Source organism: Gorilla gorilla, chromosome 10 (genome assembly GCF_029281585.2).
Source record: "Gorilla gorilla gorilla isolate KB3781 chromosome 10, NHGRI_mGorGor1-v2.1_pri, whole genome shotgun sequence".
Taxonomy (NCBI): Eukaryota; Metazoa; Chordata; class Mammalia; order Primates; family Hominidae; genus Gorilla; species Gorilla gorilla.
In genome coordinates this window covers 114,570,421-114,588,238 of record NC_073234.2, presented here as the reverse complement: position 1 = coordinate 114,588,238, position 17,818 = coordinate 114,570,421, and the positions used below count along the sequence as shown (strand labels likewise).

Genomic DNA, 17,818 nt, shown 5'->3' with positions numbered 1-17,818 from the left:
CTCTTTTCAAATGCTTGTTTCCCTTCCATATACCTTCTCTGATTCTGTTCAAATCTTTTGCTCATTTTTAAAAATTGATTTATTTTCTTATTACTGAGTTTTGAGAGTTCTTTATATATTCTGGATATACATTTGTTATCACATGATTCACAAATGTTTTCTTCTAATCAGTGTTTTGTTTTTCATTCTCTTAATATTGTCTTTCAAAGGGAAGAGTCTGAAAATTTTAGTTGTTTATCATTTTTTTCTTTTATAATTGTACTTGTGGTGCCTACTGTAAGGTTAAGACTTTCCCTAAGTTTTTTTCTAAGTTTTCTTCTAGAAATTTTGTAGTTTTAGATTGTATGGGTAGGCCTATGGTACAGTTTGAGATAATTTTTATATATGATGAAAGATATGGATTAAAATTTTTTTGGCATATAGGTATTCTATTTTCCCAGAATAATTCATTAAAAGTCTCTCCTTTCTTTACAGAACTGATTTTTCACCTTTGTCAAAACTCAGTTGACCCTCTGTGTGTCACACTATTCCTGAACCCTCTATTTTGTTTCATTGATCTGTTTGTCTATCTTGACCCCAATATCCTATTGTGTAGATAACCATGTCTTTATAAGTGTTAAAGTCAGGTAGTATACCTTTGTCAACTTTGTTCTTTTTTTCAAAGTTGTTTTGGTTATTCTGGGTCATTTGCACTTCATATGAAATTTAGAAAAATCTTGACAATTTCTACCAAACAAAGCACCTGCTGGGATTTTGATTAGGATTAAATTGAATGTATAGATGTATTTGGGAAGAACAGATATGTTAACAATGTTGACTGTGCCAATTCATTAACATAGTATATCTTTCCATTTATTTAGGTCTTGTATGATTTTTCCCAGCAATATTTAATTGGTCTTGACACATCTTTTGACAGTTCTATTCCTTAGAATTTCATAGTTTTGGTGCTGTTGTAAATTATGTTGGTTTTTATTTCAAATTCCAATTGTTTATTGTTAGTGTAGGGAAATACAATTGATGTTTGTATATTGATCTTATATCCTGCAACTCTGCTAAACTCACTTTTATTTCTTGTAGCTTTTATGTAGGTCTCACAGGATTTTATACATAGAAAATCATGTCATGTGTGAATAGAAGCAAGAAGCACTTCTACTGCTTCCTTTCCAATATGAATGCATTTTATTTCTTTTTTGTAACTTACTGCACCAGCTAGAACCTCCAGTACAATGTTGGTTAGAAGTGTTGAGAGTGGACATCCTTGCTTTTTTTCTAAACTTAACAGAAAAGCATTCAGTCTTTCACAATTTAGTATGGTACTAACTGTAGGTTGTGTATAAATGCCTTTTTATCAGGATTAAGAAATTTCTTTCTATTTTGCTGAGAGTTTTTATCATAAGTAGATGCTGGATTTTGTCAAATGATTTCTTGCATCTGCGGAGAGGATTATATGGTTTTTCTTTATTAGTTAATCTGATGAATCACATTAATTGATTCTCCCATGTTTAAGAGACCTTGCATTATTGGGGTAAACTTCACTTAGTCATATTGTATTATCTTGTATATATTGTTGGATACTATTTGCCAAAATTTTGTTAAGAATTTTTACATCTATGTTTATGACAGACACTAATACATATAGTTTTCTTTTCTCATAATGTCTTGATCTGATTTTGGTATCAAAATAATGCTGGCTTCATAGAATAAGTTGGCAAGTATTCTCTCTCTTCAACTTTCTGGAAGAGTTTGTGTAGAATTGCTATTATTTCTTCACCATATGTTTGGTAGAATTTAACACTAGAGCCATTGAGGCCTGGAGTTTTGTTTTGTTTTGTATAAAGATTTTAACTGCAAATACAATTACTTCAATAGGTAGAGAGCTAGTCAGTTATGAACTTTTCTTCATGAGTGAGGTTTGGTACCTTGCTTCTCTTAATGAATTTGTCATTTCATCTAAGTTGCTGAATTTACTGATACTAACAGTTATTCATAACATTTCTTTATTCTTTTTATATCCATAAAAACTCTTTTGCTGTCACTTCTCTCATTCCCAGTATTGATTACTTCTTTATTCTCCTTTATTTCCTGGTCAGCCTGAATAGAGATTTACCAGTTGGACTAATCATCTCAAAAAACAGCTTTTGGTTTCATTGATTTTTCTCTATTGATCTTTTGTTTCCTTTATTTCCCCTCTGATCTTTATTTCCTTACTTCTGCTTATTTTTGTTGGAGTTATCTTTCATCTTACTTTCATTTCTTAAAGTGAATTCTGAGATAAATGATTTGAAATTCTTGTCATTTCTAAGGTAGACATTGTTCCTTACTAGTATAGTGGTGAGTATTTCTGCCTGTCTAATATACACATTTAGTGCTATACATTTATCTCCAAGTACCATTTTACCTGCATCTCACAAATTGTGATTCACTCTGCTTTTATGACTAATCAGTTTAAAATATTTTCTGAATATATGAGAAACTATTCTAACTAAACTACAAACAAATGGAAACAGAAACCTCAAGATTAAGATGGTTATAAGGATATGAAATAGTGGTGACCAATGAATCTTTACAATAATTAAATCTAAACTGAAATGTATAAACCAACTGGGAGTGTGCAACATAAATACTAAATAAAGACTCTTTAAATAGGAGGAATATACTGTGAGGAAATTCTAGTAATTGACTTGGAAAATGTTTACTAAATGATTATCAGCAAAACTTAGGAACTGGTTGGGAATAAGGCAGATGGGTAAAGGAAAAGCATTCCAGAGATCACATGTGGTTGTAGGAAAGAGAGAACGAAGAAAGGAAAACATTCTGAGGGTCTAATTTTACTGGAGTATGAAGGATATAGAGCGTTTTTGAGAGGGAAATAATTGGTAACTTATTTTCAAATAATCATAGAAAAGTATATATCTGATCATTAGAGCAGGGAAAAATAAAGTAACCTTGAAAGGAATAGAGAAGTATCTCAGAGTCACAAAGTTAAAAAGAGAAAAATAGAATGAATAAGAATGTTACCAGAGTACCAAAAATGAAGAAAAGGAAAATGAGGAAACAACAATGTAAATAAATAATAACATAAGATGGAATGGTTAAAATCAAGCATGATTGTCATTACTCCAAATTGCATTTGCCCATTAAAATGTAAGCCATTAGAGATTGTATTTTAAAACTTCAGATTAAAATATTACAGCTCTGGGCTATTTATGAGACACATTTTTAAATGCTCATTTTTTAAAGTTAAAAATAATGGGATAGACACCGAAAACATGATCCATAAAAAAATTGATAAAAAGTCCAACAAATTCCTAGTATCTAGACTATGTAAAGAATTCTCAAAACTCAACAGTAGAAAAACAATCCAATGAAGAAAACAGCAAAAGACATGAACAGACGTTTTAACAAAAAGATACAGGCAATAAGATTTTGTTCAACATAATAAGCCATGAGGGAAATACAAATTAAAACCACAAGGAAATATTAGTACATACCTATCAGAATGACTACATAAAAAAATTGACAACACCAAATGCTAGTGAAGATGCAAAGAAACTGCATCATTTGTATACTATTAATGGGAATGTAAAATGGTACAGCCACTCTGGAAGAGAATGGGTAAATGGTGCGGTACATCCATATCATGGAATACTACTCAGAAATGAAAAAGTAAGCTACTGACACACTGAATAATTTGTATGGATTTCAGAGGAATTCTGCTGAATGAAAAATCCCAATTCCAAAAGGTTACATAGTATATGATTTTATTCATGTAACATTCTTGAAATGATAAAATGATAGAGATGGACACAGATCAGTAGTTGCCAGGGGTCAAAAAATGGGAAAGGGAGGAAGAAGGCTATGGCCATAAAAAAAAGTTCCAGGAGGGATTCTTATGATGGTGCTGTCGGTGTCTCGACAGTGATGATGGCCACATGATCTGCACATGTGATAAAATTGTACAGAACTAAACACACACACACACACACACACACACACACACACACACACACACACAGAGTGCATGTAAAACACAGGACATATAAATAGGGTCAGTGGATTTTTTTCAGTGCCAATGACCTGGCTGTGATATTGTGATACTGTGCTAAAGTCATGCAGGATGTCACAACTGGAGAAAACTGAAGAAAATCTATCCAGAATCACTCTATCTATCATTTCATGCAAATTGGCAATTATTTCAAAATAAAAATCTTTAAAAAAAGAAAATAAAAGGATGTATATCAGGCAAAGATATCCTAGAGATATCAGGCAAAGAACTGAATAAACTGTGGTTTATCCACATTATGAACTATTATGTAGTTATTTTTAAAAAGTTGAAAATAACTAAAAATAACTATTTTAGCTTTTTACAAATAACCAACAAATAATAAATTAAAACTCATTTACTTAGTAGAATTTTTTTTTTTTTTTGACAGAGTCTCGCTCTGTCGCCCAGGCTGGAGTGCAGTGGCACAATCTTGGCTCACTGCAACCTCCACCTCCTGGGTTCAAGTGATTCTTCTCCCTCAGCCTCCAGAGTAGCTGGGACTACACTTGCCTGCCACCATGCCTGGCTAATTTTTGTATTTTTAGTAGAGACGAGGTTTTACCATATTGGCCAGGCTGGTCTCGAACTCTTGACCTTGTGATCCACCTGCCTCGGCCTCCCAGAGTGCTGAGATTAGGCGTGAGCCACCGCGCCCGGCCAGTAGAATTTTTATAAGATGTTAAATGAGCAAACTAAGGTTCAGAAAAGTGAGTGGTATAATTTCATTTTGATGAAACCATGCCAAAAATACTCTCCCATATACGTATATATCCGAACATATCTGCCTTTGTGTGTGTGTGTGTGTTATTTGAAAATGGGTAAATATATATGAATATACATACCAGTTTATTAACATGAATAACCTTGCAGGGAGGATGGATGATGCAGATTGCAGGACAAGAATGGAGGAAGGAGTAACCAAGAAAACTAGAGAAGAAAAAAAACCCAGAGCACTAAAACTACCAATATATATGAAACAACCCCAATGTATATTTATATACAATTATGTATGTGCATTTTGTTCTTGTAAATTTAAAGAAATTTTAAGATTTGTTTTTATTATTTTATATCATCATTCAATAATTTTAAATCTACTGATATACTATATAAAATACATATATATAATTTAAGTAACTGATTTAAAAGGTACAATTCAGTTGTTTTTAGTGTATTCACAGAGTTGTGCAACCATCATCACAATTTTAAAACATTTTCGTCACTCTAAAAAGAAACCGTAAATCCATTAATAGTCACTTTCCACAGTTCACTTCTCCAGCCCTAGGAAACCCCTAATCTACATTCTGTCTCTATAGATTTGTCTATTCTTGACCTTTTATTTAAACAGAATTATACAATATATGGTCTTTTATAACTAGCTTTTTTTTTTCACTTGGCATGATGTTTTCAAGGTTCATGCAATTTGCAGCATATATCAGCACTTCATTTATTTTTATTGTCAAGTAATAGTCAATCGTATGGATGCATCACGTTGTATTTATCCTCTCAAGGGTGTAGCCTTGGCCATCTGCACAGTTTTGGGATGGCAGTGGTTATAGCAGGGCTCTCTTTGTCTCTTTTCCTAATCTTTCTGTTGTCTATCTCATTTGATATCACATCCAGATATTAGACTCCAGTAATTGCCTGCTGATTGCTCTATTGTTTTTGACAATCCGTCAGCTATAAATTGCTCCAGAGTGTGCTCCAATTAAATTTGGGAAGGAGGAATTTTTGAAGCTAGTATTTGAAGTTTCTTTTGACCTCAACAGGGCTCTTCATAACTGTCTTTCTCTGTTTCTTTAAAACTAGCTAACCTACCATTTAGCTTATTTCCCTACTGTAGCTATTAGCCACTTTTTGACTGTTTGTCACCAGAATATCTCCACTGGGTTTTGGGGGGGATTTTTTTGTTTTGGTTTGTTTTGGTTTTTTACAGACAGGGTCTTGCTCTGTTACCCAGGATGGAGTGCAGTGGTGCAATCATAGCTCACTGCAGCCTTGGGGTCCTCCCATCTCAGCCTCCGAGTAGCTGGGATGATAGGCACATGCCATCATCTCTGGCTACTTTTTAATTGTCTGTAGAGATAGAGGGCTTGCTATGTTGCCCAAGCTGGTCTCAAATTCAAGTGATCCTCTCACCTCAGCCTCCCAAATTGCTGGGATTACAGGAATGAGCCACTGTGTAACCTCCATTGATTTTGATAACACGTTTAGGCTTAAACTTCCTCACACTCTGTGTCAAAGAAACTCAGTTTCACAAAAAAATGGAAAAACATTCTGTGCTCATGGATTGAAAGAATCAATATGGTTAAAATGGCCATACTTCCCAAAGCAATCTACAGATTCAGTGCTATTCCTATCAAACTACCATTTTCACAGAACTAGAAAAAACTTTTCTAAAATTCATGTTGAACCAAAAAGACCCTGAATAGCCAAAGCAATCCTAAACAAAAAGAACAAAGCCAGAGGCATCGCATTACCTGACTTCAAACTATACTATAAGGCTACAATAAACAAAATAGCATGGTACTGGTACAAACACAGATGCATAGACCTATGGAAGAGAATAGAGGACCCAGATATAAAGCTGCACACCTACAGCCACCTGATATTTGACAAATCAACAAAAATAAGCAATGAGGAAAGGACTCCCTATGCAACAAATTATGCTTGGATAGCTGGCTTGCGATATGCAGAAGAATGAAACTGGACCACTACCTTTGACCATATACAAAACTTACCTCAAGACGGATTCAAGATTTAAAGTAAGACCTCAAACTATAAGAATCCTAGAAGAGGCTGGGCGTGGTGGCTCATGCCTGTAATCCCAGCACTTTGGGAGGCTGAGGCGGGCAGATCATGAGGTCAGGAGATCGAGACCATCCTGGCTAACGTGGTGAAACCCCATCTCTACTAAAAATACAAAAAAAAAAAAAATAGCCTGGTGTGGTGGCGGGTGCCTGTAGTTCCAGCTACTCGGGAGGCTGAGGCAGGAGAATGGCATGAACCCAGGAGGCGGAGATTGCAGTGAGCTGAGATAGCACCACTGTACTCCAGCCTGGGTGACAGAGCAAGACTCCATCTCAAAAAAAAAAAAAAAAAAAAGAATCCTAGAAGAAAACCTAGAAAACACCATTCTGGACATCAGCCTTAGGGAAGAATTTATGACTAAATCCTCAAAAGCAATTGCAACAAAAACAAAAATTGATAAGTGGGACCTAATTAAATTAAAGAGCTTCTGCACAGCAAAAGAAATTATCAACAGAGTAAAAAGATAACCTACAGAATGGGAGAAAATATTTACAAACTATGCTTCCAACAAACATCTAATATCCAGAATCTATAAGGAACTTAAACAATTGAACAAATAAAAATAAATAACCACATTAAAAATGGGCAAAAGACATGAACAGACACTTCTCAAAAGAAGACATACAAGTGGCCAACAAACATACGAAACAATGCTCAACGTCACTGATCATCGGAGAAGTGCAAATCAAAACCACAATGAGATACCATTTCTCACCAGTCAGAATGGCTATTACTAAGAGGCATAATAATAGCTGCGGGTGAGGCTACAGAAAAAAGGGACGCTTATACACTGTTGGTGGGAATCTCACTTAGTTCAGACTCTGTGAAAAGCAATTTGGAGATTTCTCAAAGAACTTAAAACAAACTACCATTTGACCCAGCAGTCCCATTACTGGGTCTATATCCAAAAGAAAATAAATCATTCTACCAAAAAGATATCTGTGCTCATATGTTCATCGCAGCACTATTCACAATAACAAAGACACGGCATCAACCTGAGTACTCATCAATGGTGAACTGGGTAAAGAAAACATGGTACATATATACCATTGAATACTATGCATCCATAAAAAAAGAAAAAAATATGTATCCTTTGCAGCAACATAGATGCAGCTGGAGACCATTATTCTAAGGAAATTAATGCAGGAACAGAAAACCAAGTACTGTATGTTCTCACTTATAAGTGGGAGCTAAATATTGGGTATTCATGGACACGAAGAAGACATCAATAGAAAGTGGGGACAACTGGAGTAGGGAAGGATGGAGGGGGACAAGGTATGAAAAACTAACTATTGGGTACCGTGCTGAGTACCTGGTGATGGGATCATTCATGCCCCAAACCTTAACATCACACAATATACGCAGGTGGCAAACCTGAACATGTACTCCCTAAATCCAAAATAAAAATTGAAAACAAACAAATAAGTCAACCTCTTGGGGGAAAGCTTTAGAGCTTTTTGTTCTTATAAACTGACTCTCCCTTTAAGCAAAATCTTTGAGCCACTCTTCCAGGCATGGGGCAAGAATGATAGCCTCTGGTCTTCTTAGTTTACCTTTCTGGGCATGGAACCTCTACCCTATATGTAAGCAGTCGAGGGCAGTGAAGATCCCAATATTTTTGGCCTGATCCAGCTGGGATGAACTTTCTACTCTATGAATGGGGTCTGGGTGGAAGAAGGGAGCCCCTGACCTCTCAGCCACACTCACCAGGAATTGAACCTCTACAGCTTAGATTTAGAGGAAATTGGAAATGCTGGCCTGCCCCTTTTGATGAGATCCCATGCCGCTTGGTTGGGATTTGAGGAGAAGGGGAGCCCTTTCTCTTGGACACATCCATCCAAAGTGGAGCATCTATGGAGATGAGTTGCAGGGAAGGAGGGGCCAGAGGGAGCCGTGGCTCAAGTGCTACAGAATCTCAGAATCTCTGTTTTTACCAAGTTTTAGTGTCTGTCTTTGGAATAAACATTTTTACATTATATGCTCTTAGGACACTTTGCAAAGACTTTGATGGTTGGTTTTTGTTGGCATTGTTTTTGGTTTCTGATTGTGTAGGGTTTTTTGATTGTTTGTTTATGATTTTCAAGTTAAGTTTTTTGACTGGGGCTTGGACCTGTGGAGCTCCTTACACTGCCATTATGGGAGGAAAACCCCTAGAATTATTATTTTTTAAAAGACTGTGACAAAGAAAATTCCTGTTTTCACCACATACTCTGAGCTTCAGTTTCCTTATGGTAAATTGGGATAATAATTCACACCACGCTGCCTAGGACATGGTAGCCCAGAATAATGGTCAGTTTCTTCTTTCCCTCCTCTTGTCTCACTTTTGGAACTTAAAGACATTCTAGTTGAATAAAAGTTCCTGCCTAATTAGTGTGTTATGCTTTAAGAATTTTAAGACTCCATAAAAGCATTTTAGGTAAAGAGAGTAATATATTTAAGCACTGTTACAGAGTGATCTTCAGACCTGAACCAAGATTCTTTTAGGGATTTGACTCATGAGAAAATACTTCAACAAAACCACAAACAAACAACATGACTCAGGGTCTTTTTTTTTTTCCTTCTTCCCTCTCTTTTATACCTTCCTCACCCCATCCTCTCCCAGCTCACTTCCTCCATATATTATAACATTTTGTCAACATGTAAAAATTATTGAATAAAAATTGAAGGATTGAATACCTAAAAGAATAAAATTCAGGCAGTCTATATAAATTTTGTAAAGCAGTTCATAACCAGTATTTTCTCTGAGTTGTGTTCTTATATAGCAGTCTGAACCTTGAAATAATCCCCACCACAAATATACTCTCTTTTGTAATATATAATTTTATTTATTTTTATTGCTCTAAGAGGTACAAGTGCAGATTTGTTACATGGATATATCCATAGTGGTGAGGTCTGGGCTTTTAGTGTACCCACCACCCAAATAGTGTACACTGTACCCATTATGTAATCTCCCATCCCTCACTCTTCTCCCACCCTCCCCCTTTCTGAGTCTCCAGTGTCTATTAGTCCACTCTCTATGTTTTGTGCACACACACATTTTTTTCTTCCCTCTCCCTCTTTCCCTCTCCCTCTATTAAGAAATGAGAATCTCAAGAAAGGCATTTCCAATATCATTTATTCATTTAGTTACTCAGGCATTTATTTAACAAAGTTTATTTAATAAGCAGGGTGTGTATCGTGCTCTGCCAGGTACTTGGCCCCTGGTTTGCATTTTAACAGATGAAACAGGTTTGAAGAGCTGGCCAATCAGCATGTGCCTTGCCAAGCCAAAGTGTCATTGTCATGTTTGCTCAATTTCCATGTAGTATATTCAACTGTTTATAATTTAAAATGACCAGGTGAAGCACTGTGGCTGTGATCCTAGGAGAAGCTATAATTGAGACTTTCCTTTTCTTCCACCTTGTAACAGCTTTAGAGCTGGCCAGGGACAAATAGTATCTTGTTTTTAGCTTCTCCTACAGGTAATGCTGAGCAACTAGAATCTATTAAAATTGATTCATAAACTACTACAAACTCTTTGATCTTATTAAAAGATCCAGGACCAATCAGCAACAAAATATAATCAAGTACGACGCAGTCCACCCAGGGCTGCTTATTCAAAAAGTGGATGAGGATGATGAGCTAAAAGACAGACATGAAAAAATCTGTTTAAAAAACAAGTTATCTTATTTTAAATAAATAATTTAGAGACTTGGGATAGAGTTAAAACTTTTTTTTAAATTTGAAAATAGAATTTTTTGTACTTTGGATCATGAAATTACCTTATTTTGTTTAGCAGGTATGTACTGAATCTTTACTATGTGAAATATTAGCAAAGCATATTGCCTGCTTTCAAAAAATAAGTCAGACACAAACAACTAAAATTGAAGGCAGAAAATATCTGTTACAATAGAGGGTCTAAAAATGTCATTTAAGACAGAGAAGAAAGAGATTTATTCGTGGTAGAGAAGATTAGAAGAGGTTTCATAATGGAAATAGCAACTGATTCAAAGCCAACAAATGGACAGAAATGTGGGGACATAATAAAACCAACCGAAGCACATTATGGGCTGCCTTTAGAGACCAGCAAGTAATCCTGCCTGTCTGGGGCAGTGGAAAAGTGGAAATAAAGTTAGATGAACTGCAGTCAATCATGAAGACCCCAAAATGTCATCAGAGGAGTTGGGAGTTGATTTTGAAGACCACAGAAAACCACAGAAGGGTTTTGAGACAGGGAGTAGTAATCAAAACTGTGTCTTAAAGGGATTATTCTGGCACAATGCATAAAATTGATTTTTTAAATATTAGAGGTAGAAAGATCAATATAGAAGTCGTTGTTTCACTAGGCTAGGTGGGCCTGAACTATGAGAACAAAATCAATGTAGGTGGCAGTTCTGTAAACTTAAAACAGGAAATAGAATCAAGGGAATGGATCACACTGGGAAGAGGGATGATAGAATTTGGGGACTGATTTCAGTAGTGAAAGAGGAGTAGAAGATGTTTTGAGGTTTAATGTCTGTGTGCCAGGAAAGTTGACAATGCCCTTAAAAAGAGAAAGGAAACAGAGAAAGATGAGGTTTGAGGAAAAAAGAAAAGCGATGTTTCATTTATTCAATAAATTTGTATTAGGCACTTACTATGTGCCAGGCGGCTGCTCTGGGGGGATGAGAGAGTTATCTTTAAATTTTAAAGCTCTTTATGTGGAAGAGGCACTGTTCTCAATCTGTGCTTCTCCGAAGGCAGAGCTGGAGCAGTGAGTAGAAGCAAGGTAGGAAGTGAAATATCTTTCTAATAAATTGAGGCTTCGTGAGAAGTAGAAAGAGCTCTGTTACGGGCAGTATTCAAGTAGAAGTTGGAAGATATTCCTCTAGGAACATTTTAGCCAGGGATGCCTACGTTAGGAAGAAGGTTAGACTAACCTTTCTGCAAGTTCTCTCCCAATCTTAAGAGTCTATTTCTTCTGATGATCTAGTCCTGTGGGTTCTATTCTTAATCCCTGGTTTCTCCCAATTATTAAATAAATTATTCAGTCTATCTGCCATTCAGTAAAACTCACACATTTACATCTGTTATTCTTGAATTGTTTTGGGTTAGGGCTCATCTTCTTTATTAAAAAAAAAAAAATCTATCCAGTTAATGTTACCTTTATAGCTAATTTAGAATGGTAACCCTGGTAGATTGGGTTATAAATATCAGAGGGGAAAAAGGATTTCTTGTGCCTAATAATACTTTTGCTTGGAAGAAACCATGCAAACAAGAAATAAATTATCTTGACTTCAAGATTGCGATGCAGTTTCTGTATTTTGCAGTATTTCAAAAAAGAAAAAAATATATATCTCGGAGAGGCTTATTTTGCTATAGCATGGTAAAGAAACAGAATAATTATTCTCCAAACACTGCAAAGCTTCAGATCAGAAACATTTATCTGTGCTGCATTTAAAAAGGAAGAAGAAAAGACAGGAAAGAAAGGAAAAGGAGAAAGGGAACCTGTCGTGAGCTCTGTTATAAGCTATAGTTCAAGCTTCGCATTTCCTGGTGTCTTTTGAAACGTAAAATTCCACAACAAATAGCTCTGTAACGTATAACCAGTATGAAGATTCAATTCAGATTTAAGCACTTTGGTTTGCTTTTGAATCTTGCTATTTTCTGCATTTGTTTTGACTGCTCTCATCATTCAAGATTGACGCTTGGATGGGTGTGTAGGAGGAAGCAGCAGCAGCAGGCTTACAGCTTGCAGACAAAAAAAATCTGCCTTATCTGATGGCTATTATTGAAAATGCGAGGTGTAGCCTGGGCTGGGTAATGAAGGGGAGCGAGCGAGGGGGAGCAAGGAGCATGGAGCTGCATACTGATGAGTGTAGGAGTACTTGATAAAAAAGAATTCTGGCTGCCGGCCGTGCATTGCTCATTGTGGAGTACTCCAACAATCACATAGAACGCAGACCAGCCCAAGCTGACAGCTTGATATGCCTTCTTCTGCTGCCTGGTTTTGGGGGCTGTATGACGTACTGGTCGGTAGTAAAGATTAATATGTAAGAAATGTGGAGCTAGGATCAAGTCATACTCCACAGCCTGCCTGGCAAACTATGTTTTACTTCTGACTTTGCTCTCTCGCTGAGAACATTAATCTGTCAAGCTGGCGGGCTCCTTTGATAGCAACTTTCCCAGGGGCATGATGTGGCAATGCCACCTCTCAGCCCAGGACTACCGCTATTACCCCGTGGACGGCTACTCCCTGCTTAAACGCTTCCCTCTTCATCCTCTTACAGGACCCAGATGCCCTGTCCAAACAGTGGGACAATGGTTGGAAAGCATTGGGCTACCTCAGTACGAGAACCACCTGATGGCTAATGGATTTGACAATGTGCAGTTTATGGTAAGAAGCTCTCTGTGTCCACGGAGCTGCCTTTTGTCTGTCTTTGCTTCTTATGTGTCTTACATGGCTCAGAGGCAGCCTGATTTGCACCAAAACTGGTCAGATTTGTATATGTAACTGCATTGGAAAAGTGGATGCCCTTAGGACTGAACTTGCTGTGTACATATAGACTCTTGCTAAAAAATGAGATCTGTATAGATCCATATACATATGTGTTATATGAATGAACTGGTGAGAGTGCTATTTATAGGCAGTGAAAGAAGAGTAATATTGATATTCTCCCTGTCGTTCTTTGTATGATTTTTTAAATAAATTTGTAATCTTAGAATACTCGGATTATATCACTCTTCAGCTAATTCTTGATTCTTATATTATTTCACTTGAGCATCAGCATTTAGTGGTTAATGAGACAATTTGTTGTGTTTATGGTGTGAAGATCATTTCTTTTCCTGATAATTGTTCAACAAGCAGTTTAAATCATGTGGACAACCTTCAGTTCATTAGCAAACTGCTTCAGATGGTCAATTATGGAGAGCGTTTACTTCCACTTGCTGATTGAAGAGCGATGAAGTATTGTTTATTACTTTAGGTGGAAAATAAACACTTTGGTCATTTAGCTGTCAATATTTAGAAAGAAAGGTTGGTGGAGTAAGTATAGTCATGTACTTCTGAATTCTGGTCTACATGCAGTCTAAACCTGGCATGTGCTAACTTTCCACCGTTTTGCATATAGGTGAGGAAGGAGGATGGGGAACTGTGCAAACCGACAATTCAGCTTTCTAATCATTCCCATACCTCCCCCAGTGCTCATCAGTTCCCCTTGTTAAGCTACGTCACAGCTCTATTACCTTTCCTTGCTTTTAAGAACCCGTCACACATATCACTGATCCCTAAGTTTAGAGAGACCTACATAACGCAGGCATGTAACACACAAATGATTTGTGGAAATAAGTAATAGCCCTGCCTAATTACAGTAATAGGGCTGACACCTGCAGCTTACTAGTACCAGAAATGATAACACAATAGTGACAGCTGATTAGATTTTTTAATTTCTATCTTAGATTATTTTTCTCTGAGGTTGACTTGAATATTATAGATTTGAAGATTATTAACATTATTCAACTTCTGCTCCTTCTCCAAAAGTATGTATGCCCAAGAGTTTTTAAAAATAAAAAAGACATAAATATAGTAAGATATATGAGCTCTAAGTAATTGCATGCACAGAATGCTTTATGAGTGATTTGGTGGTTTTTTTATACTGATATATGCAGCTACTGTTATTTTTCTTGTGTTTATCAAGTACTGTCACTGGTTATATAGACAAGATATTTGGGTATTGAAATGGAAAAAAGTGAAAGTTCTTCAATTGCTATGAAAGTCTTAGAACACTGGGCAGATTTAAGACAGACTTAGGACACTAAACAGATGGCATTAAGAATTAGAAGAACTATCAAACAGAATTGAAGTCTTTTTTTATTATTTATGTTTACTGTACATTTCAATATCTTGATTATTTCTCCCTATGTCTACTTGAAATAAGGGTTTCTCATTCCCAACCCTGAAACCCTTGTCCAAATTTATTCTGGTCCCATGAGAAGTTAGGTCTTTGGATTTCCTGGATCATTTGGCCAAGCTGAAAGACTTTAATTCAGCTTATTTTTCCTCTGAATGTTAAACACTTATGAGCAAATATAATACCTTTTTGAAAGCCTCGAACTGAAAGGTTAATCAAACAGGTTTCAAATAAGCATTCAAAGGGAGATCGTAAAAATTATTCATGAATGAATCATGTATAAGCACTTCAAAATTTATATGGAAGGCAAAATCCTGGATATACGTGATGTAACCAAGGTCTAATCATAGATTATATTATTTACTTGTTTAATTCAAAGTATTTGGTATAATTTTCTAGAAAATAAGAAAATAGTATTAATTTAGATGGGCCAATCAAATACTTTCTTCATGAGACAGAATTAACTTTTAAAAAAACTTTGAATTGCCATTTACAGGAGTTAATTAATTATGAAAATGAAGCAAATCATGAAGTGGTATAATCAATTAGTGCTTTACATGCTGTTATACACCATTTATTTGCTACTAGTATCATAAGTGATTAATTTCTACCTTTATAAAAATTATTTATTGATCTACATAATCTAATTTATGTAATTGCAAACTTAGTTAAATACATGAATATGATTGGCTTGCTCTAAGAAACATATTTCTTTAATGTGGTGAAAAATCTGTTAGACTTCCTTAGTCTCCACTCAGTATCATATTCTAGCTTTTGTTTTTCTTGAAGCACATTCTGACCTGCATTTATTCCTCCTGTTGCCTAAGCAACAAGCACCACACTCCTATTAACTATGATGTAGTGCAGGTCTTATTAGTGTTTTTGAACAAGACAGTAGAAATCAAAAGGGTATAATTAATGTTGGTTGAAACATCACAGTGCATCCATGCATAGATGTACTTTATTTAGGAAATATTTTCAGGAGTTAATTTTTTATTCAATCAAGAATCCATTAATGAATGTGAATTTAAAGTGTCCATATAAGTAACTTAAAGTATTTATTGAAAGCTTTAAAAATTATTTGCTAAATCTGTTTTACATACATACTCTCACACATAAATGCAATACGTGGATGATTTATGTCCATAGCTATGATTATCTTTAATAAGGACTATTTTCACCAATGTCTAGATATGGTTAGAAAAGAAATACCCCAATTGTTTTTTGTTTTTGGTATTTTTTTTTGAGAGGGAGTCTCACTTTGTTACCCAGGCTGAAATGCAGTGGTGTGATCTCAGCCCCCTGCAGCCTCCATCTTTCCAGTTCAAGCGATTCTCCTGCTTCAGCCTCCCAAGTAGCTGGGATTACAGGTGTGCACCACCACACCTGGCTAATTTTTGTAATTTTAGTAGAGACAGGGTTTCACCATGTCGACCAGGCTGGTCTAGAACTCCTGATCTTAAATGATCCGCCTGCCTTGGCCTCCCAAAGTGCTGGGATTACAGGCATGAGCCACCACACCTGGCCCCCAATTGTTTTTAAATATTTGTCAATTATTGCTCCTCCTTAAGGCTGATATTTATCCTTGATTTTACTGATGTGTGATTTTTTCCCTGTATCTTAAAGACAAAATTTCAAACAACTTTTCCTTTGTGTATTTCATTTTGGTTTTCAGTTTGGTTTGTAGAATAGTTGTGCACACAGTTTAGATCCTTCTGTGTCCTTAAAAATGTAAAATAAATAGAAATTTGTACAATCAATGAATAGTTTCAGAAGTACATCAGGTCACCTAAGACTTTAGGAGAGTCACATCTATGTTAAAACCAGAAGCCCCTTCACAACAGAATCTTTTGTCTGAAAATCTGCCCAGATCCCACCTTACCTGTTTATCCCCTCATAAGTCAAATATCATCACCTCCCTCCTGCTTGGCAAAGCCTACCTGATACTCACTAACCTCTGGGAATGCTGCCATGCCTTCTGACATTTCACTCACTTCCCCTGAGTTTGCAACATAGAGAATGTGTCTAAGTTTCGACATTTTTTTTTCACCAAGGAGTTTAGGTATGAAGTGATTACTATACAAAATGTGCATGCTTATTTAGTTCCTTGTTATATTTGTCTCTACCATCATATTTATTTTTCAAAGTCTAATGACTGCTTCCTAAATTTTAAGTCCCAAAGAATCTATTCTTATCTTAATAACTTTGCTCATCTTTATTCTCTATCCGCTCCTCCTGGACAGACATTTCCTTTCCTTCCCTGCTGTCTTTTATCCTCAAAGGTATAACTCAATTCCTGCCTAGTTTAGGTAGCTTTCTTTAATGGCTGCAGTACAGAACAGGCTCTTTTCTCCTGAACTCACGCAGTGGTTACATTTGACATGAAAAAAATACATTTGGCATGCCATGATTCTCTCTCTAGAATTAGGAGTTAAGTTTTCACTTGTATGTATCTTGTCTCCCCAATTAGACTGAAAGCTTCTCAAGTCCAAGTTCTGTGTATTCAGTTTCCTTGCTTTCCTCACAAGTCCCAGCATAATGCTGTGTGCGTAGAAATCAGCCTGTAAAAACTGAAAGCACAACAGATTGTTGTAGGTGGACCTCCAGTCTCATTTTTAAACTGGAAGCCTTATTTTGCCAATGGGAACATGGACCATTAGTACCCTTCACTCATTCATGCAGCAAGCACTCCTTAGATATCATTTCTGTGCCAGAGACAGTGTTAAGTACTAGGGATGTAACAGTGAATAAGACATGACCCTTACCCTCAAGGGGAGTACAGTATTTCCCTCAGACCTATATTATTTGCATGCACATCACACATACACACGTTTCTTCATGCACACATGGGTGCACACACACTACACCACAGGGATCTTTCCCCTCATTCTTCACATAATCACCATCGCTCAACATATGTATTTACTAGCAATTGGTTTGTCAGCAGCAAATTACAGTAGATAATAGAAGAGGTAAAATCTATCATAGCTTGAAATAAAGGAAGATGAAGATACTGATGATATCAAAACACTGGCAATGTTATGGTAGATTCATAGTCTGAAGACTGTATTAAGAAGTTTATATTACTTGGAGGAGG

The 17,818-nt window shown here is 36.1% G+C and overlaps 1 protein-coding gene across 15 annotated transcripts in view; it reads left to right on the top strand.

Moving 5' to 3' along the window:
* ANKS1B (ankyrin repeat and sterile alpha motif domain containing 1B) overlaps window positions 1-17,818 on the top strand; it is a 1,254,535-nt gene that overhangs the window by 824,152 nt on the left and 412,565 nt on the right. For 6 of the 15 annotated variants that reach the window (XM_019038847.3, XM_019038842.4, XM_019038845.4 and 3 more), the window contains exon 15: window positions 13,102-13,208. In XM_019038847.3, the coding sequence (XP_018894392.2) occupies window positions 13,102-13,208 (107 nt within the window). Of the gene's footprint in view, window positions 1-12,543; window positions 13,209-17,818 lie in introns of those variants that run through there. The other 9 variants (XM_063694231.1, XM_055358878.2, XM_063694229.1 and 6 more) reach the window with 5 other exon arrangements.